Genomic DNA, 27,845 nt, shown 5'->3' on the forward strand with positions numbered 1-27,845 from the left:
TTCAAATTGAAGGTGATTTATTCTGAGCTGCGTTCGGCAGCGTGAGGTTAAATTACTGCGCTCACATTCGCAGCTGTCAGGAGCTGCTTTGTAAAATGTGACAGTCAGTAACCTGAGATAAGTCAGCCTACCTTTTCAATTAGCAATAAATTAAAAGAATATTCATTAGATTAGTCACATTCTGGAGGAGGATCTGATGCAGCGTTTTCTCCTGAAGCGTTTTCTTCCGGAGCTTCAGGTGAGGCGGTTGATGTGTCGGACTCTGCGAGCTGCTGGAGCTTTAAAGACGAATCGAAGGAGACAAAGTGAGCAGAAGTCTCTAAATATTGAAGACGAGTTCAAAGTTTCCATCAAATAAGAGCAGCACCTGTGCTGGTACGTACCAGGTCGCGGAGTCTCTGAGACGGGATGGCGTCATCGCTGTCTGTTTCGCTTTGAGCCGAGGCCACGAGTTCATCTAGATCCTGATCTGACTTCAGGGGGAACGCTGTCCTCAGGGCCGCCCTGCACATACATGGACACACAAGAGACTCTCAGAGGCAGCCGGTGAAGACAAAAACTTTCTTATTCCTCTTCAGCCCGGCTGAGGCTCGAAGCACAGACGCTGCTGTATGATGAAAAACTGGAACAACCAACGAGAAAAGTTCCCCGGGCAACCGAGGCAACGTGATCAGAGAAGGTCATGTACGTCTTTACATCACCTGAACTCCTGCGCGGTGAGCGTGCTGCTCTCAGGGACGCCAGAGTCAACCGGCGCCGTCAGCTGGTTGGACTGGACCTGGATTTGTTCTTCGGACGCGCTCTCGTCCGTCTGTAACAGCAAACGGTCTCTTCATAAACTGATTCTGGGAAGATCAATACTACTGTAGTGTTTGGCAGTTCGATATGAAGCTGGAGCCAGGAGACGGATAACAACACATCGTGCTCATACCTGCGCCGTGATTGGCTCGTGCGCCTCCTCCTGCATGCTGGCCTCCTTGTGGAGCTCCAGCAGGGTGTCGTACTCGCTCTTCATCTGATCAAAGTCACGCTGCAGAGTCTTCAACTGGACGCCATGAAAAACACACAAAGACACGGTGACGACGTTAAGATTTGTGTGTTTGCGTACGTGTGTGTGTGTGTGCGTGTGTGTGTGTGAGGCACCTGCTGGAGGTTCTGTTTGTGTGTTTGTTCCAGGGCGTCCCAGTTGCGTCGTGGTACGACATCCCAGTACTCCGCCTTCATCCTCGTGAGCTCCTCCTGAGCTTTGGTCAAGTCCGCCCGACACACCTTCAGAGCGAGCTGCAGCTTCACGGAGTCCTGAGCGTCTTCTTGTATTATTATAACATGTACATTATTATATTAATATTACTTCATCACACACTGCAGACCACACCTGCAGAACATTCTCCACTTCTCGACCTATCAGCTGTTTGAACCGTCCACCAACAGCAGCAGCTCTACCTGTACCTTCATCTGCAGACTGCTCCTCCTCCGTCGCGGAGCCTCTTGTTCGCTCACTGAGCTGCCAGATCAGCAGCCTGCGGGCGTCGCGCTCCTCCCGGTACTGCAGGTACTGGTCGGATAATTCAGACTGCAGACGGTCCACCTGGAGAGGAGTAGATCACGATCCACCACTGACGTTACTATCTGAACTGAAACTGTCGGACACTTTTAGCAGCTTAGCTTGAGTTTGTTTGGAAGTAGATGAAATGAATGAATAAATAAATGTCATGTACCGCCGCCTGCGTGGCCTTCTCTCTCTCCCTCATGTCCTCGACGTCCTTCTGCAGTCGCCGCTTCTCCCTCTTGAGCTCTTCGATCTCCGCCTGCTCCTCCGCCCAGCGAGCTCGAATCTTCCTGTCACAATCCTCCGTCACCCGCCTCAGACAGGATCGCAGCGGCTCCAGCTCCTGGATTTGATCCCGCTGATGTGCTGAACAGACGTAAAAACACGTAAAAAGGGTCGACGTGAAACATTTTAAATGTGAAACATGACTCAGCGTTTTCGATCATATATTTGGCAACCAACAGCTGTTTCTAAAGTCCTTCACATGCAATTAGGTGACCTCTCATGCTTCAGTGATTGGCTTCATTTGCAGACGTTTGGTGATATTCTGTCGTCAGCAGTCACATTTATGATTCAGAGGACGTTTTTTTTTCCTGTTTCATTTGTTTGTTTCTCATTTTTTAAGCTAGAAAAACGTCAGGAAAGTGAAAAGTTTGGAGTATTTTTGCTGTCGTCTCCTCACTTCGTCTTCTGGTTCTATGCTCAGTTTAACTGCTATAATTTGACCTCGTTTCAGGTTTTTCTAGCTCGGTTTCTTACACGAAGGCTGGCTCCAGAAGTGAGTCAGTCTCCATAAGTCCCCATGTCCAAATGTCCAACTTCACAGCAGAAATAAACATGTTTACAGCCTGGTACAAAAAACAGTTTTGGTCTCTGTAGCTAATTTCCCCGTTCATGACAACTGTACTGAGGGTGAATTTATATACAACTCACCTGTTCACATTATATTAAGGCTTAAAGTTATGCAGGATTAAGAGCGTGGACACTATGATTGACAGGTGGGTGTGGTTACAGGTGGCTTGTTTGAGCAGGCCACAGTGAGCTTCAGACACCTGTGGGTGTCGTCATGGGTACGCTGTCCAGTCTTTATACTGTCATTGGTTGCCCTCAACTATTGTTCCCACAGCACTGCCTTCATTAACCTCTTAACCCTGATTTGCTCCCGTACCTGTTCAGGTTCACTCACCTAAAGTCTTTTCATATTCCTGTTTGATGGCAGAGAGAAGGGGCTGGTAGGTTTTGAACTCTTTGATGAAACAACCAAAGGCGTGCCGGTAGACCTGTGGCCAGAGCAGATATATGTGAGTGAGTGTGTGTGTGTGTGTGTGTGTGTGTGTGTGTTTTCTCTGGTTTCAGTGACAAACTGAACACAGCACCTGAAGTTTCAGCTCCTGACATTTCGGCTCCTCTGGGCCGATCGTCTGCAGCTCTTTGTTCACGTAGCTCTCCAGGTGCGTCAGGAGTTGAGGTTTCCTTCCTGGGCCTGCGTAGATGTAGCTGCCACCTGTCCGGTTCACCTGTATCCCACACAAACATGAAGACACACGAAGCTGCTTCAACAGATCAATGATGAAGCCTCCATGCACAACTAAGTAAACATTTATATTTATGGAGTGGTCAACGGTCTGTGTGTGTTGAACATAACCGCTGAGTTTTCCTTTCTGACATGTTAAAGGTCCAGTGTCTAGGATTTAGTGGCACCTAGTGGTAAGGTTGCAGACTGCAACCAACTGAATACTCTCAAATGCCGCAACTTCTCCTTCAGTGATGAAGCCTCCATGCACACCAAAGTATACATTTATATTTACGGAGTGGTCAACGCTCTGTTGAACATAACCGCTGTGTTTTCATTTGAACATAACTGCTGTGTTTTCATTTAAGCATAACCGCTGTGTTTTCATTTGAGCATAACCGCTGTGTTTTCCTTTGAGCATAACCGCTGTGTTTTCATTTTAGCATAACCGCTGTGTTTTCATTTTAGCATAACCGCTGTGTTTTCCTTTGAGCATAACCGCTGTGTTTTCATTTGAGCATAACCACTGTGTTTTCATTTGAACATAACCGCTGTGTTTTCATTTGAGCATAACCGCTGTGTTTTCATTTGAACATAACCGCTGTGTTTTCCTTTGAGCATAACCGGTGTGTTTTCCTTTGAGCATAACCGGTGTGTTTTCTTTTGAGCATAACCGCTGTGTTTTCATTTGAACATAACCGCTGTGTTTTCATTTGAGCATCACCGCTGTGTTTTCCTTTGAACATAACTGCTGTGTTTTCCTTTGAGCATAACCGCTGTGTTTTCATTTGAACATAACCGCTGTGTTTTCCTTTGAGCATAACCACTGTGTTTTCCTTTGAGCATAACCGCTGTGTTTTCATTTGAGCATAACCGCTGTGTTTTCATTTGAGCATAACCGCTGTGTTTTCATTTGAGCATAACCGCTGCGTTTTCATTTGAACATAACCGCTGTGTTTTCCCTTGAACATAACCGCTGCGTTTTCATTTGAACATAACCGCTGTGTTTTCCTTTCTTACACGTCCAGTGTGTAAGATTTAGTGGCACCTAGTGGTGAAGTTGCAGACTGCAAGCCAACTGAATACTCTCTCCAACGCCGCACCCTCTCCTTCCTGTGAGCCGGTGATCATACACTGATGAAAACATACTGATAGATGTTGTATTCCGTTCCTGCTAATAGATACTCCTACTCTGGACCTTTAACAGGTAAATAAAGTGACAGAAAGTCAGGTGTTTTCTTTTTGTGGACAAACTCGAGGCTCTAGTTCTTTTATATATATGAAACCTTTGTTTTCTTTAGTTTTGTAGCTTCAGATTCATTTTATTTGAGCCTTAATGGCTCCTGAGACGGTGAAGGTTGCTGTTGTGTCTCTTTTGTTACCTTCCCAGCTGCAGGTCGGACAGAAACACTCCTTCCTTCGTGGTCTTCCTCCTCAGTGTCATGCTGTTGTTCAAGTCTAACATGAAGAAGAACAGGTGAGCCACTCACAGGTGTACTTTAGAGACACAGAGTGACGCATTCCCGACATTTCAATCACTTGCCTTTGTTGCTGTGACGGTGTTAAAGGCGGGAATCTAACGTGCGGAGACATCCTCGCGCTGAGGTCGTCGAGGACTTTGTGCGCGCGCGGGTCCAGGTGAGACTTCAGCATCGCTCGCGCCTCGGCATTGTAGCGGGGTTACCATGGTAACTCAGCAGCAGGACCCTCCCCGTGTATAGGAGACCGCGGCGCGCCTGACTAGTTTAGTGTAGAGTGACAGTAAACTTTGTTATAGAATGGCGTAAACATAAAAACACCTTTAAACGACTGTGTGTGTGTAAACTGTCAAGTCCGACTGGCGCCAAAAACAAACACGTGATATATTAAAAAAACACTTCTTTATAAATATCACATTAAAAACTAGCGCGGCCAACAGCTATGCTAAGCTAAAATCACTTCGCTCTTTTTCGCATAATATAACTTTATATATGTTTATTAATGTTCTGATTTATCCAATAGACGTGCCGCTTATGGACACAGAAAAAGTTAGAGAATTATATAACGTTCTAAAAATGTAACCGTTTTAAAAAACTACAACTCCCGGCAACCCGCTTTACAGTGGAAGCCCTCACCCTTAGGGTCACGGTGGTGGATCTTTGTAGTTCTTTCCAGAGACGTTAACATAAACGGGAGCGTGCGGGTGGACTACAGTACCCACAAGGCACCGCTCACTCCTAACAGTACGTTCTGCTGCTGCTTATCCGGGGATGTCACACCACCGCTGCTATTTTCTCCCCTCAGTCCCTCTCACTCTCTCAGCCTGCAGCGGGCTGACACTGGCAGGCTTTGGATACCGAACAACCGAACGACAGGAGGCCGCGTTAACATCCACAGAGAAACAAACATGGCAGAGCTCGGAGCGGGAAGCCTGCCGTTAGGAGATCCTGCGTTTAACTACCAGGAGCACGAGCTGAGCGAGCGGCTGAAGCGTCTCTACCCGGCTGTGAACGAGGAAGAGACTCCGCTACCCCGATCCTGGAGCCCCAAGGATAAGTACAGCTACATCGGGCTGTCACAGAACAACCTGCGGGTCCACTATAAAGGTCAGAGCCGGGGGACGGAGGGACGGAGGCTGGGTGATGGTCCGAACAAGTAGTCACAACAGCGGCTCTAATCTGTCACTGTTGGCGGAGGTGGAGGTGGAGGAGGAGGGGGGGGGTCTCACTCTCTCTCTCTCTCTCTCTCTCTCTCTCACACACACACACACACACACACACACACTCACAGTATGCGATTATGTTGATTGTGTGTGTGTGTGTGTGTGTGTGTGTGTGTGTGTGTGTGTGGTAAATCTAGTCTGAGCTGCCTCCTGTCCTGTAACCTTGCTTTGTGTTTCAGTGAACTCGCTAACCCTCCTCCACCTCCAACACCCCCTCCACCTCTCTTCTTGTTGTTGTTGTTGTTGTTGTTGTTTATTTACCCTGTCATGACGTTATTTGTGTGCAGTAAACTGACGTACATGTGACGCTATCGTTACACAACGACGCATATGTCGCTCGTTAGCTCGTTTGAAGCCAACTAGTGCTATTTAACAAAACAGGGGAGCTAACTAGCGAGCTAACTAGCGAGCTAACCCCATAAGCGAACACGGTGGTCACTTAGCATCGCGGCTAGGTGACTTAATGTTGTGATAAACAAGATGGACACCGGCCAAACTTGTTAATGTGTCACGGCACCGAGCACCGAGCACCGAGCACGGCAGAGGCCGAGTGTAGCGTCAGAAAGACGGGCATTGTTGTTGTGTTTTCTCGCGTGGTTTCAGTGTTTTTTTTTCTAGAAGTAAATCATCATTCAGACGTGTTAGCACAACAGTGAGCTGTCCAGCAGCCTTCAGCAAAGCCTGCAGCCCGGGGGAAGCAGCCAGGCTGGAGCTGGTGGAGCTGCTGGAGCTGGTGGTGGTCGGAGGCCTCTGCGCATTACATTAGGCCACATACACTCGCATCTTGTCCTAAATCTGTGTTACCGACACGATAACACAACAACTTTAGCTGGTGTGCAGTGAATCACAGCCTGTCAGGCCTGTCGGGAGTTTTTTCTCCCTTTATTTAAATCAAAACAAGGTGACATCTGCGCGAGGTCTTCTGCTCCCTGCTCGTGCTGTTTTTCCACCATCATCCATCCATCCATCCATCCATCCAGCCAGCACACGGTGAAACAGGCAGGTCAGACCTGCACCTCGGGCTCTGAGGAGTCTCCACGGAGGCTCTGCAAGGCCACTGTAAGGCCTGTTTACACCAGACATGCAGAGGATGAGAGCAGGCGGGCTGTGTAACCCATTTTGAAAGGCTCATGCGTAGTGAGGCCTGATGTAACACAGCCAGATGATTCAAAGGTTCAGTGACTTTTAAGGTGAAGCTACGGTGGCCTGCAGAGGTCATGCATGTCCATCTCCATACATACACGACTCTGTTTTCAGGGACGTATAATCTCCTTTAAAAAAATTGTTATTGTTTCATTAGCTTAGCATTAGCCGTTTATATCTACACGCGGAGCGGGTCCTCTTACACCGAGGCCGCCATGTTTGTTACGGTAGCCCAGAGGGGTCAAAGTTTGGTCAATGTTTTGGTTAGAAGTTGAGGAGGTTAAATGTCAACGAACAGGATCGAACTTATTATTATTTAGCACAAGAAAAACAACAGAATTTTATTTTATTTTTTTTACAGAATATCCAAAGGAGCCTGAACAAACCACCCGTACGGTTGCAAAGTTCAGGGGAATTTTCAAAGTTGGAAACTTTCCATGGAAATTTATGGGAATAAACAGAAAGAAAAGTTTTATTTTGCATCTCTGCTTATGACAAAACAAAATGTTTATATTTACGTTTGGATATCATACAGTTTGTCTAAATGACCCTCAATTTACAGTTACAATTCCCATTAATTTCTATAATTCCCATTGGAATATTTCCCCAGTTTAACTCCCCATGGAAAGTTATTTTTTTTTGGGGGGGGGGTTTACCAGAAACTTTCCAGCCCTTTGCAACCCTAGTTGTAATGATGACTTCTTTTGGCACATGAAGGCCACCGTAGCTTCTCGCTTGGGCTGAGGTGGTTCAGTTTGTTGCAATCTGACCACTAGTTGCCACTAAAGCTTACACACTGTACCTTTAATGTGTAATTGATCAGGCTCTGCTGTTGATATGAAACTCAGTGATCGTTTCTGTTCACGATGTGACATCTCACGCCCCGTCACAAAAAGATGAACAGGCCTGTGTACCATTGTCGTAGTCCTCGAGATCAGTCTTGGTCTCAAGATCACTTTTTGAAGATCTGCATTTTTACTCAGTCTTGTCTTGGACAAAGAGGACTCTGGATTTTATTCCAAGACTGGAAGATTAAGTCTAATCAAAATGTTAAAATAAGAAATTAAACATACACCTCCTCAGGATACTTTATCATTACATTTTAATTTTGTTAAGAATAATTCAACACACAATAAACTTCAAATAGACCCTGTGACCTGTGGCCCATACGGCTGCCAGCAATCAGCGATGGTCTTGGTCTTGTCTCAGTCTTGATACCCTCTGGTTCTGGTCTTGACTTGGTCTCTGTTTAGCTCATCTCGTCTTCAGATAAAACCTGTTGTCTCATGTGGATGAACAGTCCCAGATGACACTGCTCGATTGTTCAGGACTGTTCTGGAGCGTGTTCTGGAGCGTGCAGGATAATTGTCCTCCTGGTTGCTTTAGCTCCTCACCCTCGTGGTTTGAATGCTATTTTGACCGGTGTGCCAATTTCCTCTGTTGGAGGCTTCATGGTGTCTGCTACCACAGACACAGATTAATATACCTCGTCTGAGCAGACGGATACATTAATACACAATGTAACACACTTAAACAAACATATTGACTAACTGGAGCACATATGAATACACTAAAAGCAAGCAGGTCCACATCTTTGCCTGACCCCGATACCTCTCCCCACGGGATCCAAGTTGTTTTTTAGGGCTGCGTCTGGCGGACCACCAGACGCTCGCCGGCGTCCTGCAGCTCCTCGTAGTTCGTCTCATGGGGGGTCTTTGTGAATCTTTGTGTTCTCTGCTGGAAGACAATGGTATGATCCCTCTGGGTTGGGAGTGAGTTGCTACCCCAAGCGAAGGAGTTCAAGTATCTCGGGGTCTTGATGGGAAAATGGAGCGTGAGATGGACCAGCAGGTTAGTGCGGCATCGGCAGTACTGTGGATGTTCTACCGGGCCGTTGTGGTTCAGAGGGAGCTGAGTCTGAGGGCAGAGCTCTCGATGTTCCAGTCCATCCACGTTCCAAGCCTCACCTCTGGTCACGAGCTTTGGGTAGTGACCAAAGAATGAGAACTGAGGAGCTCGAAGTAGAGCCGCTGCTCCTTCACGTCGAAAGGAGCCAGCTGAGGTGGTTCAACATCTGACCAGGAGGCCCTTGGAGAGCCTTCCGTTGGAGATGTTCCGGGCAACTGAGAATAGACCCCAGAACAGACCCAGAACCTGCTGGAGGGGCTACATAGCCCATCTAGCCTGGGAATGCCTCAGGATCCTGCAGGAGGCTTATGGAGCAGAGTGAGCTCAGATGTGCTGTAAAGGAAACCTATTTAAAGCCTTTGTTTCCTTGTTTCCTTCATATCTCTATAGTAACTACCCAACGCTCTTGTCTGGGTGTTGATATAACTGTCTGCTTAACGCTTGTGGATAATTCACCTCCTTCTGAAATGAGACTCGTCCCAACCACTTCACACTGAGTGGCAAACCTCCTTGAAGTGATGTAGGTCACCGCCTTAACAAAGTGTTTTCATCGGAGACATCCAGAGGTCACCCAAAGAGGACTGGACGTCCTCCAGTCCTTAAAAGTCAGAAACACAATAGATGATGAAGAGGGAGCTCTTAATCCCTGAGCTACACCTTCAGGCTCAGACTAGGCCAAGTCCGCCGATCCGACACACTGAGAGTCAGAAAGAAAGGCGTAATGTTCAAATGCTGCTGGGAGTTAGAAATCTCAGAATAGAGCTGGAACGACTCATCAGATTTACTGATGTGACCTCTGTCTCCTGTCCAGTCTCCAAACCTCATCATTTATTCATGTGATGGATGTAAAACGCATCTTTACATCGTTCCCCTTGAGAAAGGCCTCACACGTTCACAGATGTTTAGTTGTCATGAAGCGGTGGAGACAGTCCGACATCACGCTGCGTCAGCCAATCACACGCTCAGACCGGTCAAACTTCTGATACTCTACATGTCGTGTTCTGACTTTGTTTATTTCATGAAGCAGCTTCTAAACCTGAGTCTGACTGAGCAGTGGTTGAGCGACATAGACGGTGAATGAGAGTGAGCCGTTAATCAGAGAAATAAAAAGTTATTTCCTGATTGGTTCACAGCGGTTACATTCAACACAGACGGACACACCTTTGATTCACATTTAATACGATGTGAAGTAACACGGCTTACAGGAGTAACTAACTTCAGGAAAAGTTGTATCAGAGATAAACATTAGAAGCTTTGTGGTCTCACTATTTGCATAGATAAATGATGTAGGCTACTTCAGTGCAGTCGTGTAGCTCCATTTTAAATCTGTGCTGGAGTTTGTGTAGATGTTCAGAGTTGGAGGCTTGGCAGGCTTGGTGTGATATTGTAGCAGTAACATATTGAAAACTCCAACTGGGAGTTAGAACAACAAGTGAAGACTCAGCCGCTTGTAACAGTCTGAACAATAAGACGAAATGTGGCATTGGACAGGACCAGGCGTTCCGGTGACCGGTGGTGTGGAAGTGTCGTCATTTTGGTGACATTACCGCCCCAAACCACCTAAAGGCAGTTTTCCCGCCCATATTAACCAAAAACAGAGACGAAGCAAACGTCGATAAGAACGTTGACGCAGAGCTTTTCTATCAGAAAGTTGGATCTGGTTCAACCTCTTCCCCATACACCGCCACAGTTTAGAGCAGCAGTGCAGAATCGAACCAACCAACCACCCATTTAAATGAATGGAAAACCTTCAGATCCTGTCTGTCCTGTCCAGCTTAAAGTTGTTTTATGTCAAGTTTTAAGACGGCTACCTCTGTTAACCTGTTTGGCTCCACTTTAAAGGTGCAGTGTGTCAGATCTTATTTTCAGAATAAGACAAACATGGAATATAATGTTCGTAACTATGTTTTCATGCATGTATCATCACCTGAAAATAAGAATCTTTATTTTTGTAACTTAAAAATTCTCCTTTTTATATCTACGGTGGGAGCAGGTCCTCTTTGATGTTGAAACACTGTGTTTCTATGGTAGCCTGTGATGTGAGGAGATTGCAATGCAGTAGTTAGTCCGGTAGATGCAACTGAACTCTAGTGGTGTGCAGTACCGCATATTTTGGTATACCAAGTAAATACGGGCCAGTATCAGTGATACCGATACTTTTCAATAAATAAGGTGGATGCGTCATTGAATCGCTAAATCTCAATTAATTTTCATGACCTTAAATGTTTTTGTGATGTTTCCTTTTTTATTATAAAATAGTTTAGAATTAAATAGAAACCGGTAAACAAATTAAAACAAACAAGTACTGTTTAAAAACTATAATACAAAAATTAAACTTGCTTGTTTGTTTGCTTTGCAAAGTCACTTTCCCCCTCCACCCTCTTTGTATTTAGATATTGCGGCGTCATGATAGGGTGGAGGGTGAGCAAAGTGTGCCTGCTCTGTGCTGACACAGGAGCGGCGAGTCCGGCGACCTGTCTGTTTCCTCTTTGCCGAAACCGCAGCATTGCAAACAAAGGCGGAACTTAAAGTAAAGAATCGATCTCACCAGGCTAGTATCGATCCGATACCGACTTGGTATCGATGTTATGTTCACGTGACGTGACGGCCAGTGATGCGCGGGTCCATGTTCGACCCGCACCGGCCGTCGTTTTAAACTAACCCGCCCGAACTCGGACCGCAGCAGATAATTGTGAAATATTGTACCCAACCCGCTTCCTGACCCGCATTTTAAAAAAAGTAGTCTATACTTTCTCTACTAAAATTTTGTCTACTACATAAATTACAAAACTTTACACAGCATCTTTATTTCAAACGACCCGACCGACCTCGACCCGAATATCATTAAAAATATTGTTTGGTGACTCGTGACCGTAGGCGACCGCGGGCACCCGCTCAATTTGGATCAACCCGCACATTACTGGTGACAGCGCAACGTCTAAACACAAGAGGGTGGAGGGTGAGCAAAGTGTGCCTGCTCTGCGCTGACACAGGAGCGGCGAGTCCGGCGACCTGTCTGTTTACGCTTTGCGGAAACCGTAGCATTACAAACAAGAGCGGAACTTAAAGAATTGATCCCACCACTACTCTGCACACTGGACCTTTTTAACATCTGCTGTTTTAGTGTCCGTGTGTTGGATTTTGTTCCTCAGTGAGTTCATTCAGCCTCCACTCTGTGATGCTGCACCCTCCACCCTCCTCTGTTAGCTCCTACATTACTGTTAAGGCCGTGGACGTTAACCTTTGACCCTCGACCTCTGAGGCAGAGTTTTGCTGTCACATAGCAGCTGAAAAGTGTCGGTTTAATCACGCACTGAATCCTCCGTGATGTCTTACGTTTGTCTTTATAAACGTTAAATTTAGGCTGCCTGCTCGCGGTTGGGGGTGTTAAAAGTAGTAGCCGTTCCTCCGACCCATCTATGCAGCTGTAAAGAGACCTGTTGGCCTACTGACGACTCGCTTTCACAAGGAGCGGTTAAAAATAGACGCCGTGAATGTTGCTGCTGCAACCGGGCTGGACGGACACACACACACACACACACACACGAATAAACATGTACTGACATGCCTTTGTACTGCAGTGTGAGTGAGTGTGCACGTTAGATAAATGTTAAACATCGACCTCAACAGCTCAGTTTGTAGTTGTTCATGATTATCATGACGTCCGGTACGTTCAGTCGGCTGCATGTTATACTACACACACACACACACACACACACACACACACACACACACACACACACACACAGCCTCAAGGTGTCTGCTGACAGCCAGCTGCTTCGTTTAAGGTTACAGCTGATCTACATTTCTCTCACACACACACACACACACACACACTGATGCAGCTAGCTCACAATAACTTTCTCGCGACAGGTGATTACATGCAGCAGAAAGATGCACATGTTTACTGTCAGAGCCTCGATCACAGTTACACAACACACCTCGCTCTCTGCTGACCCGAGAGGTTGCATAAGCCGCCGTCTGAATATGGAATGAAGGCCGCGATGAACGCTTCGATGTAATTGGTCCAGAGACAATACGAGCCGTTGTTACCGCAGACGGTACAGAGCAAAAAGTTTCAGATGTTGGGAGAACGTCAACGAGGAACTTTGGCATCAAACGCAACCTTTGAGAAATACAAAATAAAACAATATATGATATATAAATATGTTTTCATTAGTGTTTAATCACCTGAAAATAAGAATAATTATCTTTCTGTTACACAAGTGACAACCTCACCTAAACCCCAAAACCTGCAGTTCCTCTAACGTCCACCTGAGGCTGGCTCCAGAAGTGAGTCAGTCTCCATAAGTCCCCATGTCCAAATGTCCAACTTCACAGCAGAAATAAACATGTTTACAGCCTGGGACAAAAAACAGTTTGGGCTCTATTTTGCTACTAAATCTCACACGCTGGACCTTTTTAAAGTACAGTCGATTAAAATAAATAAAGTCACCCCCCCCTCCCTCCATCAGTGCTTTGGCTTGTACAGTCAGTCAGGCTGTGGTCAGCCCTGGATCAGATTTAGCACGCCTAGAAGTTTGGTGCCAGACTCAGGTGAGCCAAATACCAGATATGTGTCGGAGTATAATTAGTTTGTTCACCGAGAGTCGCCTGAAACCTTGTGAAGTGGAGTCATGAGTAGATTTCTTTCTGGGACAGATTGATGGTGTAGAGCTGCTGTTAGACTAAACACAACCATGTTGACGACGGCGAACAACAAAAAGCACCGACGGAGCTCTGTGTCACGTCACGAGGCAACAAAGTCAGCTGACTGCGCACAAGTCGAGTTTTTACAAGCAGCTCTCCAAACATGTCTGATGTAACAACAGGCTGCTTTGCAGCGCAACATGACTTCACATAAAGCGGCCTTACCGCGTTGTTACCGCGTTTGTTACCGCGTTGTTACCGTGTGTTGTTACCACGTTGTTACCGCGTTGTTACCATGTTGTTACCACGTTGTTACCACGTTGTTACCGTGTTGTTACCGCGTTGTTACCGCGTTGTTACCGCGTTGTTACCATGTTGTTACCGTGTGTTGTTACCGCGTTGTTACCGCGTTTGTTACCCTGTTGGTACCACGTTGTTACCGTGTTGTTACCACGTTGTTACCGTGTTGTTACCACGTTGTTACCGTGTGTTGTTACCACGTTTTTACCACGTTGTTCATGTACCTTGTCTTTGTCCTTTTGCAGGCCACGGTAAGAACCACAAGGACGCAGCATCGGTGCGAGCCACGCACCCGATCCCGGCCGCCTGTGGGATCTACTACTTTGAAGTAAAGATCGTCAGCAAAGGTCGAGATGGGTAAGAAGAAACAACTCTGATAACTTTGTCCAGCCTCGGGTCACGAGGTGTTTACGAGCTGCGTCTCAGCTCAGACACTTGTTAGCACTCTCCTTTATAGCACACTGTAGTGGTGTTGTCCCAATTTGAGTTCGACTGTTGTGAACTTGCTGTAAATCGACCGCGCGGAGCATTAGCACCAAAATATAAATTTACAACTTCACCGCAACCACGTCAGCTCCAGCAGCTTCGTCAGCTGCCATTTTCACAATGAGTATCCAAAATAACGACCACTGAAGGCGGGAAGCGTCCAGGGAGCAATTATTGTGAGTTTAATTTATCAGTTTCAGAGGCTATGTGGGTTAAACAAATCTCTGAATTCGTTAACGTATACGTCCACTTGAGTCTCCATAAGTCCCCATGTTAAAACGTCCAACATTACAGCAGTTTAACTCAAAAGTATTCATCTGTCTGTCTGCCTGTAGTCGTATTTCGTCAGTAATCTTGATCTCGGTGTACTTTCGTCACCGTGCTGGCTTGTAAATGTGTGAACTTGCCTCAGCAGCACTTCCTCCACCTTGACTCTGCATAAAAACACCAATCCTCATCTCACCGTTGGTTGCCAAACACAACAGTTCCTCCAAACAAACATGTCACTCACGGCCTCCATTAATATCTGCATCAGCTGTGCTGCTCTCCAAATGTTTCATTGCCCTGACAGCAAGTTGCATCAACATTTTAAACTTTAGTTCATCTGCTGTGTCAGTGGAAAACAGGACGGTACAACTCCAAAAATGGCAGCCTTCAGCAACAAGCCCCGGCTCGCCCACAGCCTGACTGTCGAGGTTCAATGTCACTGAAAAATCAGAAGCTGCTCCAGAATTATCTCGACGTGATGTTTGGCTCGGTTATTTCCAGAAACAGGAAGAAGACGCGCACGTCACGAGAGAATACCCAACAAAGCACGTGAAATCTGCGAGGTGGAACAGGTGAGCGTTCAGGTGGAGAGCACTGACAGCATAAAGACTGGACGTAGTCTCCATGACGTCACCTAAAAATCGACTCAAGCCTCAAGTGGACGACAGGAGGAACAGGGAGGTCGCGACACATATACACTGTCCACTTGTTATACTGTCAGTGCCACAAGACGCTGTTCCTAACGAGAGTTACGTATCGGACCTTTAAAAGTCAGCGAGGACGGCAGTCTTTCTTTTGGAGCAGCTGCAGGCTGAATGTGCCGGAGGCGACAAACATCTTGGTGACTAAAAGCAGAATAAAAAAGGGCAGCACGATAATGAAGGCGTGATGAAACCATGACTGATCTTTTTATGGGTTTATTGTTGTGGCCTTACTCGGGCAGTATTTCCTGATATACTGCTTCTGGTTGGACTGGAACAATGAAAGGAACGCAGCGTTAGATTCTCTGCGTGTCATCATGTCAATGCAACAACCTCAATATGAATCTAACATGTTGTTAAGACCAAAATGAACTCAAGCACATCATTTTTACTCAAAGGCAGCAGACACCTCCACAGTGTTGACACTACATTATTGAACCAGGACAAAGGTCAGCAAGGTGAGCTCACCTGGCAGAGTAAGTGCCTGTCAACAAAGCCCAGTGATGTCTTACTTATGACAAGTTAAAGTCACTTCTGGAGCCAGCCTTGAGTGGACGTTTGAGGAACTGCAAGTTGTTGGCTCCACGTCCCAGACACGAAGGTCGCCGCTCGGTCCCGAGCTGAGATGATGTCAGATGTTTTCACTCAGCGACTCGGTCGAGTCAAACTCGCTTATACAAAAAAGGATGCTCGTGACGTTACGACCTCTGAGCATCGACTCTCTGACTGTCATAACTGCTCCACACGTCTGAGATATGAAACCTCTTCAAAGCTCTGCCTGACAGCCTTTAATCCGCTCGATGTGAATACTTGAACACTTCGTGCTCTGCAGTTTAAATGTCGTGTACTGTTTAAAATGTACCTCAGCTTAAACTCCTCTTCTCTTGTTGTGTGCAGGTACATGGGCATCGGCCTGTCGGCACAGGGAGTCAACATGAACAGACTGCCCGGTGAGTAACGTGTCAGTGATGTCGAGACCACACACTTAGTTATCTAACATGTTGCTAACATCGGCCGTATCTGTCTGCTTGAGGCGTCGCAGCGTTCTCAGTCGGCGTGTTTCAGGTTTTACAGCATGCAGTGTGTTTTTAAAGTTCATCAGTCCGCTGAGAGGCTCCATCTTTACGTGACAGAATCAACAACGTAAACACTGGATAGCCGATTGTTTCCCTCGGGATGTCGAAACTGTTGTTGTTGTTGTTGTTGTTGTTGTTGTTGTTGTTGTTGTTGGAGTGTTCCGAGGTGGTGTGGACGGATGATAACTGCATGTGTGGATGGAGAAAGTGAGCCGGAGAATGTGATGAGGATGTGTGGCGTTGCTATGGTGATTGGATGTAGTTTGTGGACTGAACTGACAGCTGCAGAAAGAACATGTCAGGACATGTGGGGACACGTCAGGACATGTGGGGACACGTCAGGACATGTGGGGACACGCCGGGACATGTGGGGAACCATTAGGACACGCCAGGACATGTGTGGTCATGTCAGGACATGTGGGGATATGTCAGGACATGGGGGGACACGTTAGGACATGTCAGGACACGCCTGAACATTGTGACGTCGGGACATGTCAGGACATGTGGGGAACCATTAGGACACGCCGGGACACGTTAGGACATGTGTGGACACACCGGGACATGTGTGGACACGCCAGGACATGTGTGGATATGTCAGGACATAGGGGGACACGTTAGGACATGTCAGGACACGCCTGAACATTGTGACGTCGGGACATGTCAGGACATGTGGGGAAACGCCAGGACATGTGTGGATATGTCAGAACATGCCTGAACATTGTGACATGTCGGGACATTGTCGGGACATTTGGGGACATGTCAGGACATGTGGGGAAACGCCAGGACATGTGTGGACACGTCAGGACGTGTCTTGACATGTCTCCAAGAAGCTGTACGGTCTGACCTCAGACCAGTGTTGAGTTCGAGTCTTTTTACCGATTCGGATCACTGACTCTTGGACGAATCTTTTTTGAAAGACCGATCCGTATGAACGAACCGCTGTGTGTACTGCTCGAACCTTTTAGCTTTAAGTGAGGTCATGAGGCTGATACTGTTAATCCCTAACGTACTCCCAACCACCTACAGTTACAGTCTAAGCTTTGTATATGTTTATATTTATATTTATATTTATGTGATTTATGTGATGTGTGGCTGCATGTGTTCTACAGCACGTACAGTAAACGTGCAGATGGATGTAACAGAGCGAACAAACAACCAAACTCAGAGTCAGTCCAGGACAACACACACAGATAAATCCACAGAGTTCGGGACACACCCACACACACACACAACACACACACACCACACACACCACAACATGAGTCAGTCAGAGTTAAGGCAATGCAGAGTAATCTGTCTAGCAGGGCGCGGACCATTTGTAGTGGAAACCTAGCAACCAAAAATATTTTTCATGCGTCCACGCAGCGTTCCACGTCGTTCCACCCCTTTGTGTGACATTCGACACATGTGAATCAAGAAGAGAGGAGAATGAATGGTGTGTGTGTGTGTGTGTGTGTGTGTGTGTGTGTGTGTGTGGATATTCACAGAGAAAACATCCCTGCTGTGCTTTGAACTTTTTTTTTTTTTTGCTTGTTGTTGTCAGGCTGTTTTCTTCTTCACTTTTTATTCTGACACCGTGACGTGTTTCATCACACAAACTGCAGTATCTTATCGCCGCTTACACCAAGCTGCAACCTCTGTGTCTGTGAAGTGAAGCCACAAGCTGCAGTTCCTCTAACGTCCACCTGAGGCTGGCTCCAGAAGTGAGTCAGTCTCCATAAGTCCCCATGTCCAAATGTCCAACTTCACAGCAGAAATAAACATGTTTACAGCCTGGTACAAAAAACAGTTTTGGTCTCTGTAGCTAATTTCCCCGTTCATGACAACTGTACTGAGGGTGAATTTATATACAACTCACCTGTTCACATTATATTAAGGCTTAAAGTTATGCAGGATTAAGAGCGTGGACGCTTTGACTGACAGGTGGGTGTGGTTACAGAGCAACCAAGCGTCCCTCAGCCCGCTTCAGATCCACAGAGGGGTCAATACATGAGAACAAGAGCCTTTAAAATGAATCCTGAACGTGACGGGGCGTCCGTGTAGAGCTGATAAGTTCTGATGAGTTCTTGTGGACCTGAGTTCTGGTCCAGCCGTACGACGTCGTCCACTGCTGACCTCTGTGTCTGATCCCGCTGTGGAGGCCTGCCCATTTCATTAGCATGTTGGAGCAGTGAGCCTGGCTTTAGAGGCAATATCCCTGTCAGCAGATTAATCTAATACCTCCACACACACACACACACACACACACACACACACAGAAGTATATACACATATGCACTAACATGGACACACAGCAGTATGCGCTCATGTCCACATGACATAAACACAAAAACTAGCACACTTGGCTCGTGGTAACACTTTATACACACACACACACACACACACACGAGTACAAATCTAATATCTCGGCTCAAACACGACCTACTTTCACTAACCCCGCTTTGCTTTTTGGCAACGACAGCCAGGCTGTGATTGAAGAGAGACTCTGACAGAGCGACGCGAGCCGAGAGCGGCGACAGCTCCTTTTACAGCCCGTCAGAGGGATTCGACCAGATAACCGCGAGTGAGCGCACGGACCGCCGGGATGTTACACAGCCCGTCCTCTTTCAGGTTGCCTGTCGGATCGATAACCGTGTCGGACACGTGTAACCGTGCACACGCTGCTCACGGCTTCTTTAAGAGTGCTGCATAAACACACAGGTTATCTGAGGTCAGAGCTCACGTTCCCGCGACACACTGAGCTTCTTCTTAACTCGAAAACACTGCGCATGCTTCAGAGAGCCGCGGGGCTGTGAGTTCCTGCTCATTTCTGAAGGAGTTTCCTGGAAAGAACAATGTAATTATAGTAAATATTCACAGCTGGAAACTCTGCTCTCCGTGTATATGTTGAATCGAGTGTAGACGTTTTATACACGCTCATCAGCTGAGCTGCTGTACGCAGGCGGTTTGATATTCTTAGAAATATTCTTATTGGTTTTCTCTGAGTCAGGTGAGACGATCGCGACGACTCTCGTGTCCGTCTGCAAACTATTTCCCCAATTTCATTAATTTATCGGATCTTTTTATCGGTTAAAATTTCTCTCCATATCAGCCGATATTTTATCGTTCCGATAAATATCGTGCATCCCCAATGACAACGTTTATATCAAAGCCAACGTTGGTGCGTTACGTATACGTTAACGAATTCAGGGATTTGTTCAGAAGTATTGTGTTATGAATGGAAGTCCGTAACATGGAGACTGACTCGAGTGGACCTGCAGTCTTTGGCTTCACTTCAAAGCCCCTTGGCGCCAACATTTGACTGTCAAACATGAAACCGTGACCGCTTCATCTCAGTTTGTCTCTCTTCTTCTGCTACGTAGACAAGACGGCGTCCACTGAGGGCGAGAAGTTTACATGAGTGAAACCAGCTCACAGTGTGTGAAGGACCATCGCTGTTGTTTTTAGTAACTCGTGTCTTTGTCTCCGACTGAATACTCACGCCTCGCTGCATCAGTCGAGGCAGGAAGAAGAAATGAGCGAGTTTAGGGAGTAAATCATGACTTCCTCCTCTCCGTCAGCAGTGACTCACCACTTTCTTTACATAGAACAAATCCTCCTGCTGGTCGTCTGCAGCATTGCAAACACTCAGAGTGTGTGTGTGTGTGTGTGTGTGTGTGTGTGTGTGTGTGTGCGCTGTCATGTGACGCCCTGCAGGCAGTGGAAGTCAGATGGGAAAATCTGAGCAAGTCTCTGAGTAACTGTCTCCTCTCCTTCAGCCGAGCGACCGCGAGAGCGAGTCACTTCACCTCAAACGCTCCCGTGGACCGACCCGGCGCCGCAAAGTGTAAAATGACGATGTGTGTCCTGTTTTCAGGGTGGGACAAACACTCGTACGGTTACCATGGAGACGACGGCCACTCCTTCTGCTCCTCTGGGACCGGCCAACCGTACGGCCCGACGTTCACCACGGGGGACGTGATTGGCTGCTGCGTTAACCTCATCAATAACACCTGCTTCTACACCAAAAACGGCATCAGCTTAGGTCAGCGAGCGTGTTTGTGTGACAGTGATGCACGGTCCGGTTCTTGTTGTCTGATTTACAGCTTTAGATCCTCACACGTTTCTAACTTTGTCCTTTTATCCACCAGGTGTTGCCTTCACAGACCTCCCTGTAAGTGTCATTACACGTCCATCACATCATCGCAGCATTTTGTTTTAATGTGTCCCAGTTTGTTGATGAGATGTTGAGTTCATATTTACGACCCTCGTCACTCCACTGCTGTGGTGACAAGCTTTTTTTACGAAGGTTAAATCTGGAGCAACTGGACTGAGGTCTGACGTGACCGATCACGAACATCTTCATGGATCTACAACCGAGTCCAGCTGCCCCAGATTTCCTCGAGGAAAGCTGACCTTCTCTGACATATAACTGGATGTCGACCATGTGGGTCCTTCTAATCTGATCTTGAGCTGTTGGAACTTAACAGCAGCCAAATAAGTTTTAAGACTTGAACAGTTGGCTGCAGAGTAGATGGAGTTACCGACCGCCGTCAGTCCAGGCGTTTGTGTTAACTGAATACCCAGTTGGTGGTTTTGTGAACTCTATGATCTCTGTGTTTTACGTACTTTACAACACTCACTGTGTGAGCCTGAACATCTCTTGCAGCCCAACTTGTACCCCACAGTGGGGCTTCAAACTCCGGGCGAGATCGTAGACGCTAACTTTGGCCAGCAGCCGTTTGTCTTCGACATCGAGGACTACATGAGCGAATGGCGGGCCAAGATCCACGGCATGATCGCCCGCTTCCCCATCGGAGAGAGGCTGGGAGAGTGGCAGGCCGTCCTGCAGAAGTAAGATTCAGTCCACACACACACACCTACAAACAAACAAACAAACAAACAAACACCTGTAACTACGAGAACACGTGAAGCAGCCAGCTGAGGACTCACTGTGAATCCAAAGCCCGTCCTATCGTCTTCCTGTTTGCCACAGAGCTCCATTGTTGTCCAAAAACTATTAAAAGCGCGTCAGCAGGCCGCACTGCTGCAGGGTGACATCAACACACTCAGGTTTATTTTGAGTCGATCTCACACACACACACACACACACACACACACACACACACCGACCGTCCTCCTGCTGAAAATACTCACTGTGGATTAATGCACTGCTGAAAATAGTCCCCGACAAAAGCACCATTTACTGCTGTTTGAGTAACGTTTGTGAAAACCTGCAGTGAGCAGCTGCTTATTGACACTATATGTTTGTCTCGTCTCCAGTATGGTGTCCAGCTACCTGGTGCATCATGGGTACTGTGCCACCGCAACAGCCTTCGCCAGAGCCACAGAGACGATGATACAAGAGGACCAGACATCAATAAAGAACAGACAGAGTGAGGGAAACCAGACTTCTAATCGCTTTGACATTGGACTGACGGACTCCTGAACTCATACTGAAGCTTCTTATCGTCACATAAAACCTTTGTCTGATATTAGATATAAAAGTGTTTGAAACCAAAGATGTCCAGCCTTAGATACTGAGGATTGTTTGTCCCGGATGCCCTGTCCTCTGTCAGACGTTTGCTGTGGAAGCACGGCTCCTCTTGATCAATACACTGTTATATTTATTTGTTTCTTTGTGTCTAATAGGAATACAGAAGCTGGTGCTGGCAGGACGGGTTGGAGAAGCCATAGAAGCTACTCAGCAGCTTTATCCCGGCCTGTTAGAACACAACCCAAACCTACTATTCATGTTGAAGTAAGTCGGCGTGTTTTTAAAGATGTAGGCGCTGATTGTTCGGCTTCACGAGGTGAACACCGCTAACAGCAGTGCGTGTTGCTCTTCAGGTGTCGTCAGTTCGTGGAGATGGTGAACGGTACAGACAGCGAAGTTTGCTGCTTGACCATTCGCTCGCCCAAGTCCCAGGACAGTTACCCCGGTTCACCCAGCCTCAGCCCCCGCCACGGAGCCAGCAACACACACCTGCACACCGGAGGTACGCAAACCAACACACACATGTACACCGGAGGTACGCAAACCAACACACACCTGCACACCGGAGGTACACAAACCAACACACACATGCACACCAGAGGTACACAAACCAACACACACCTGCACACCGGAGGTACACAAACCTTTGTTCTTTCTGAATAACGACACATTGACGCAGATAAACTTGTAAACGACGGTCGTTTATGTAACCTTATCTCGATGACAGTCGAACGGCGTGAATGACGGTTGTTGGGGTCGCCTGAGGACCGCCGTGAACCACGGTCGTCCGAGGTAAACGACAGTCGTTCAGGTCGTCCGAGGTCCGGCGTGGTCGAGGTCACAGCCACCAGAAACGACGTCTTTTCCGTTAACCGTGTTTTTCCTTCGCTCAGGAGCAGACAGTCCGACCTGCAGTAACGGGGTCACTCCCACCAACAAGTCAAAGAGCCACAGCGGCGCTGGCAGCAGCAGCGTCAAATACCCCAGCGTGTCCTCCTCCGCCTCCTCCTCCACCTCCTCCTCCCCTTCCTCTGTCAACTACTCCGAGTCCAACTCCTCCGATTCCACTAAGAGCCAGCCGCACAGCGCCAACAGCACCCAGGAAACCAGGTAGGAAGGCCCGTCATGTGGGGCAGTCTGTCCACATCGTCCCGTCTGTCCTCGAGTTTAATCATCTTCATCGCGTGTGTGTGTGTAGTGACAGTGAGATGGAGATTGAAGCAGAGCACTACACTAACGGGGTTGTTGAGGGCTCCTCAGCGCGGATCATGAATGGGACGTACAAACACGAAGAAATCCTTCAGCCTGACGACAACAGCATCGGCAACGGAGTAACAGGTACACACACACACACAGATACACGCCTACATCGCCAACAGTGGACTGTGGTTCAACACTGACCAAGTGGTGACTCTGATGTTACTGTGTGTGTTGCAGATGAGGGCTGTAATAACAACAGACAGCTGTGTGGAGGGAACCAGGCGGCCACCGAGAGGATGATCCAGTTCGGGCGGGAGCTGCAGGCGCTCAACGAACAGCTGTGTCGCGAGTACGGCAAGAACGCCACGCATAAGAAGATGCTGCAGGTACGCACACGCAGGCGCACACTCTTTGTCCCGACGATTAAAGTGAAACCATGACTTCTCCTGTAGGCTGGGAACAGGAGGAGCGTGACAGATGATCTTTAAACTGAGTTCAGATCGGCCAACAAGCTTTCTTTATGAAACCGTCACTGAGGCGGCTGAAGAAAGTCAAGACAGAAAACTTTAACGACGAGTTAATAAAAGTATAAATAAAAACAGGTTTGTGACGTTGGATCAAGACTTTTATAACCTCTGAAAACTATAGACTGTCTGGTAGGGCTGCAAAATTCTGGGAATTTTCAAAGTTGGAAACTTTCCATGGGAATAAACAGGAATACACTTTTAGAGCCCAGAACACACAGAGACTGTTGAAGACACACGTGAGCCCGTGGACTACGAAATATTGTTCAATAAAACAATATACATACAAATAAATGTTGAAATGTTTTTAATAGTTTTATTTTGCATGTTTGATTTGATTCAGTTTGTTTTAAATTACCCACAATTCCCATGATTTGGAATATTCCCCAAATTCATGGAAAGTTTCCATAAATTTACCAGAAGCTTTCAGCCCCTTTGCAATCCTCCAAGAAACAGTTTGTTAAACACAAACTCAGCCACCAGGGGGCAGAACTCAGCTCAGACAAACAGGACCGAGTTAAAGAGAGAGAGACAACAACAGTATCTGACCCTGTCTGTCCCTCTGTCCCTCTGTCTGTCTGTCTCTGTCTGTCTGTCTGTCCCTCTGTCTGTCTGTCCCTCTGTCTGTCTGTCCCTCTGTCGGTCTGTCTGTCTGTCTGTCTCTGTCTGACCCTCTGTCTGTCTGTCTGTCTGCAGGATGCGTTCAGCCTCTTGGCGTACTCCGACCCGTGGAACTGCCCCGTCGGTCAGCAGTTAGACCCGACACAGAGAGAATCGCTCTGCTCCGCTCTCAACAGCGCCATCCTGGGTAAAGAACACACACACACCCACACACACACACACACACACACACAGACACACATTCTGGTACACTGACACTTCTTCTTCTTCTTCTTCAGAGTCACAGAATCTGCCCAAGCAGCCTCCGCTGATGTTGGCGCTTGGCCAGGCCACAGAGTGTGTTCAGCTCATGGCCCGGGTCCGGTCCGGTTCCTGCTCCTTCGCCAGAGTAGACAACTTCCTGCACTAGCCCAGGTCCAGGTGAGTCCAGGTGAGTCCAGGTACATTCGCAGTGAGACACACACACACTGTCCGTCACACGAGGCTCACACCTGCGCCTCCTCTCCGACAGGTGAGCGACGAGCAGCACTGAGAGGAGGCGTGTCCAGCAGGTGGCTGTCATGGCGACGGAGGAGGAGGAGGGGAAGAGCATGCGTGTGATTGGTTGGTGTGTTTGGCCCGTCCCGTCAGACCGAGCCAGCGGCACAGACGAAGAGGAGGCGAGGAGAGAAGGAGGCGAGGAGAGAAGGAGGCGAGGAGAGAAGGAGGCTTTCCTTTTTAATTTTTAGTATTATCAAATAAAGAAACGTGTGACACTATTTAAAGATAATTAATTATTATTCTGTTTATCTAGACTTTTTTATAGTTTTATTTTATTCAGTTTGTCGTGCTCATCCCGGACAAAACCGATTGGAACACCCTCACCTCACCTCTTTGTTTCTTTCTTCTGTTTTAACGGGTCCCTGCCGTCAGTATTGTTGCTGTTGCTGTTGTTGCTGTTGTTCGTCATATCACCGCAACCACGACACCCACATCCTGTTACCACGGTGACCGCCTCAGCTTCAGCGAGGTGCATTGACCGTTAGCCAGCTAGCCCTCTTTTAGCTAATGGGTAACATACCAGCTAGTAGCCGGCTAGGCTAGGCTAGGCTAGGCTAGGCTAAGGTTAGACACACAACACACTGGCTTTCTCCTTGCTAACTAGCTAGCTAGCTGTTGGCTTTCATCACTTGGCAGGCTCCATAAAACACCTATTAGCTAACAGGTAACATACTAGCTACTAGCTAGTAGTTAGCCTACTAGCTGCTGCTAACCGCTGCTCATAAACGCACCGCACAGTAACACACAACACTGGCTTTCTCCTTGCTAACTAACTAGCTAGCTAGCTATTGGCTAAGCTAATCTTTGTTTTCGTTTACTCACTTGGCTCCAAAGATTTAGCCCGCTAACATCTATTAGCTAATAGGTAACATACTAGCTAGTAGTTAAGTTACTAGCTGCTGCTAACTGCTGCTCATAAACACACCGCACAGTAACTACTGTTCTCTACATGTAGCTTAACGAGGCTACATATGTTACCTACCTACCGAGTGAGCCTAGCTAGCTTGCTAACTAGCTAGGCTGGCTAACAGCTAAAGTTTCAGACTCGGAGCCGCTCAGCGTGACAAACGCCTCCGATTGTGCAGCAGGTCATTTAAAAACTCAAAACGTAGTGCGGTGTGTCACGTTTCATGGATAAAATACTTTGAACCAAAGAAAAAAAAACATGATTAAAGGACCTCTGTAGTGACGGACCCCGCCAGTAACGAGGCGGAGAGGATTCAATTGGAACGTTAGAGGTGTTGGGACCTTCATTTCACTGTAACGACCTCAGCATCGACCAATCAGTGATGTTGTTGCAGGTGGCAGAGCTCAGCTGCAGCTCATAGCACCGACTTCTCAGGACCCGACTGAACACTATTATCACGGCCGCCTCCAAAAACCTGTAACGAGCACGAGTCGAGCCACCGCCCCCCGAGGAGTTTGTTCAAACCGACCACAGCCCGAGCTTCTGTTAGAAATTCAAACGAAGAGGAGAAATCATTTTCCAAGCAGGTTTTCCTTTTTTAATTCCAGCACGCTCTTCGTGATAATTAAATCTGTTTGGGGGGCATTTGATTCAAAAACCACTTAACGGTTGTGAAAACTAGTTTTATGTGTGTCGGGGAAAAAGGCTTTTTATTTTCCATTCACACCCCTGCATTTCTCTGACACCCACACACCTGACTTCACTGTGTCATACCTATTATTAGACCAGAGTCCAGCTTATTCCATATATTTATTATTTATCCCCAGAAGTTTGTCCTTTTACGTTAAGGAAGGAAGGTTTAGTTACAGCAAAGTTTTTGAGACCTCTCCTGATTGAGGATTAATAAATAAGACGTACGAATGAATGGAGTAAAATATATATTTTAACCAATAAAGTCAAATTATTGAATTTAAGTTTTTATTTTAAGACAGAAGTTTTTCACCTTCTCCAAATATTTAGCATCCAGCTAGCCCTTATTAGCTAGTTAGTAACTTAGTAGCTACTTGCTAGTTAGCTGCTGCTGCTCATGAACACACAGCACGGCTACAAAAGTTACCTAGCTAGCTAGCTAATGTTAATTATGTGTTTGTTAGCTGTCTGATAGCTAGTTAGCCAGCTAGCTAGCTATCCATCAACTGCTATCTACCTAGCTTGCTAGCTAACTAACCTTTCCTTAAAAAAAAAGACAAACTTTTTTTTTTAACCACTGCCAGCTAAGCTAAGCTAACTAGCGAGCTAACCATTAACTGCCAGCTAGCTAGCTAACTAGCTACCCGCCAACTGCTATCTACCTAGCTTGCTAGTTAACTAGCTATCATTAGTTGATAATTCAGATTTATTCAGATTTATTTTTCCAATTCTGGAAATTTTCCTAAAAAAAAAAAAGAAGACAAACTTTTTTTGCCACTGCCAGCTAAGCTAAGCTAACTAGCGAGCTAACCGTTAACTGCCGGCTAGCCAGCTAGCTAATGTTAGTCAGTCTGTTAGCTGTCTGAGTGTTTGTCTTTCTCTGAGGACAAACAGTCTTTCTTTTTGCCGGCTAGCAAGCTAGCTAACTAGCTACCCACCAACTGCTATCTACCTAGCTTGCTAGCTAACTAGCTATCATTAGCCGATAATTCAGATTTCAGATTTATTTTTCCAATTCTGGAAAAAAAAAACGACTAAGCTAAGCTAACTAGCGAGCTAACCGCTAACTGCCATTCACAGGCCTGAGCTTCGTTTAAATTCAGTTTATTGGATCTTTTTAGATATTTCGCTCTGAATGTTTCTTTGTTTTCACTCGGGGCTGAATGTTGTCTGACTGTTGGGCTGCTCTGTTGTGACCCGGTTTAAACGGCTTGTGGATCCACCCTGACGTGTATATTTCCATTTTAATAAGAGCATTTTACATAGAGACGTATGGAATAATAATAACACAGGAGATGTGACGTTGGGGGGGTTTCCTGCAGGGTCAAACTTCTTACCACGCTGGTTTTTATAAAGACCTTCTGCTCTAATAGGAACTATTGTAATACTCCACATCTGCTTCGCAGCTGTAAAGGACTTCTGTTACACACTTATACCTGAAAGAACAACCTGCTGCACCTGTAGGGATCGAGTCTCCCAGCTGTCCTTTGTGTTCGAGCCTGGGCTGCGTCTCAGCACTGTTACCACGCATCCTTCCTCTTACCCCGGCGTAGACCTGATAGGCGCTGACGTGATCAGTGATTGTTTTGTTTT

At 46.9% G+C, this 27,845-nt stretch overlaps 2 protein-coding genes and 1 long non-coding RNA gene across 7 annotated transcripts; 2 read left to right on the forward strand and 1 right to left on the reverse strand.

Moving 5' to 3' along the window:
• Positions 1-5,308, reverse strand: tsnaxip1 (translin-associated factor X interacting protein 1). 4 transcript variants are annotated; one of them, XM_027285738.1, is made up of 12 exons: positions 5,177-5,308; positions 4,606-4,802; positions 4,445-4,520; positions 2,926-3,066; positions 2,736-2,829; positions 1,719-1,915; positions 1,450-1,588; positions 1,144-1,310; positions 932-1,045; positions 702-811; positions 384-504; positions 1-278 (listed from the first exon to the last, which is right to left on the reverse strand). In XM_027285738.1, the coding sequence occupies exons 2-12, from the start codon at positions 4,713-4,715 to the stop codon at positions 171-173; spliced, it is 1,377 nt and encodes a 458-aa protein (XP_027141539.1). In that variant the 5' UTR covers positions 4,716-4,802; positions 5,177-5,308; the 3' UTR covers positions 1-170. The 4 variants fall into 4 exon arrangements, with proteins under 4 accessions (XP_027141539.1, XP_027141541.1, XP_027141540.1 ...); XM_027285740.1 differs by lacking the exon at positions 5,177-5,308 and having other exon boundaries at positions 2,736-2,754; positions 4,606-4,905; XM_027285739.1 differs by lacking the exon at positions 5,177-5,308 and having other exon boundaries at positions 1,144-1,307; positions 4,606-4,904.
• On the forward strand, positions 3,019-4,313 carry LOC113747149 (uncharacterized). The gene is made up of 3 exons (XR_003463380.1): positions 3,019-3,141; positions 3,225-3,339; positions 4,091-4,313. It is a non-coding gene; the product is annotated as an uncharacterized LOC113747149 (long non-coding RNA).
• ranbp10 (RAN binding protein 10) lies at positions 5,289-27,845 on the forward strand. Of its 2 annotated transcripts, none has more exons than XM_027285735.1 (15): positions 5,289-5,647; positions 14,010-14,121; positions 16,116-16,168; positions 20,151-20,318; positions 20,425-20,447; positions 20,943-21,127; positions 21,557-21,669; positions 21,926-22,034; positions 22,124-22,272; positions 22,664-22,880; positions 22,969-23,108; positions 23,208-23,356; positions 24,191-24,302; positions 24,394-24,545; positions 24,627-27,845. In XM_027285735.1, exons 1-14 carry the CDS (start codon positions 5,449-5,451, stop codon positions 24,522-24,524), a joined length of 1,860 nt encoding a protein of 619 aa, XP_027141536.1. In that variant the 5' UTR covers positions 5,289-5,448; the 3' UTR covers positions 24,525-24,545; positions 24,627-27,845. The 2 variants fall into 2 exon arrangements, with proteins under 2 accessions (XP_027141536.1, XP_027141537.1); XM_027285736.1 differs by having other exon boundaries at positions 5,413-5,647; positions 24,394-24,535.

The sequence above is a fragment of the Larimichthys crocea genome, chromosome XII (assembly GCF_000972845.2).
Source record: "Larimichthys crocea isolate SSNF chromosome XII, L_crocea_2.0, whole genome shotgun sequence".
Taxonomy (NCBI): Eukaryota; Metazoa; Chordata; class Actinopteri; family Sciaenidae; genus Larimichthys; species Larimichthys crocea.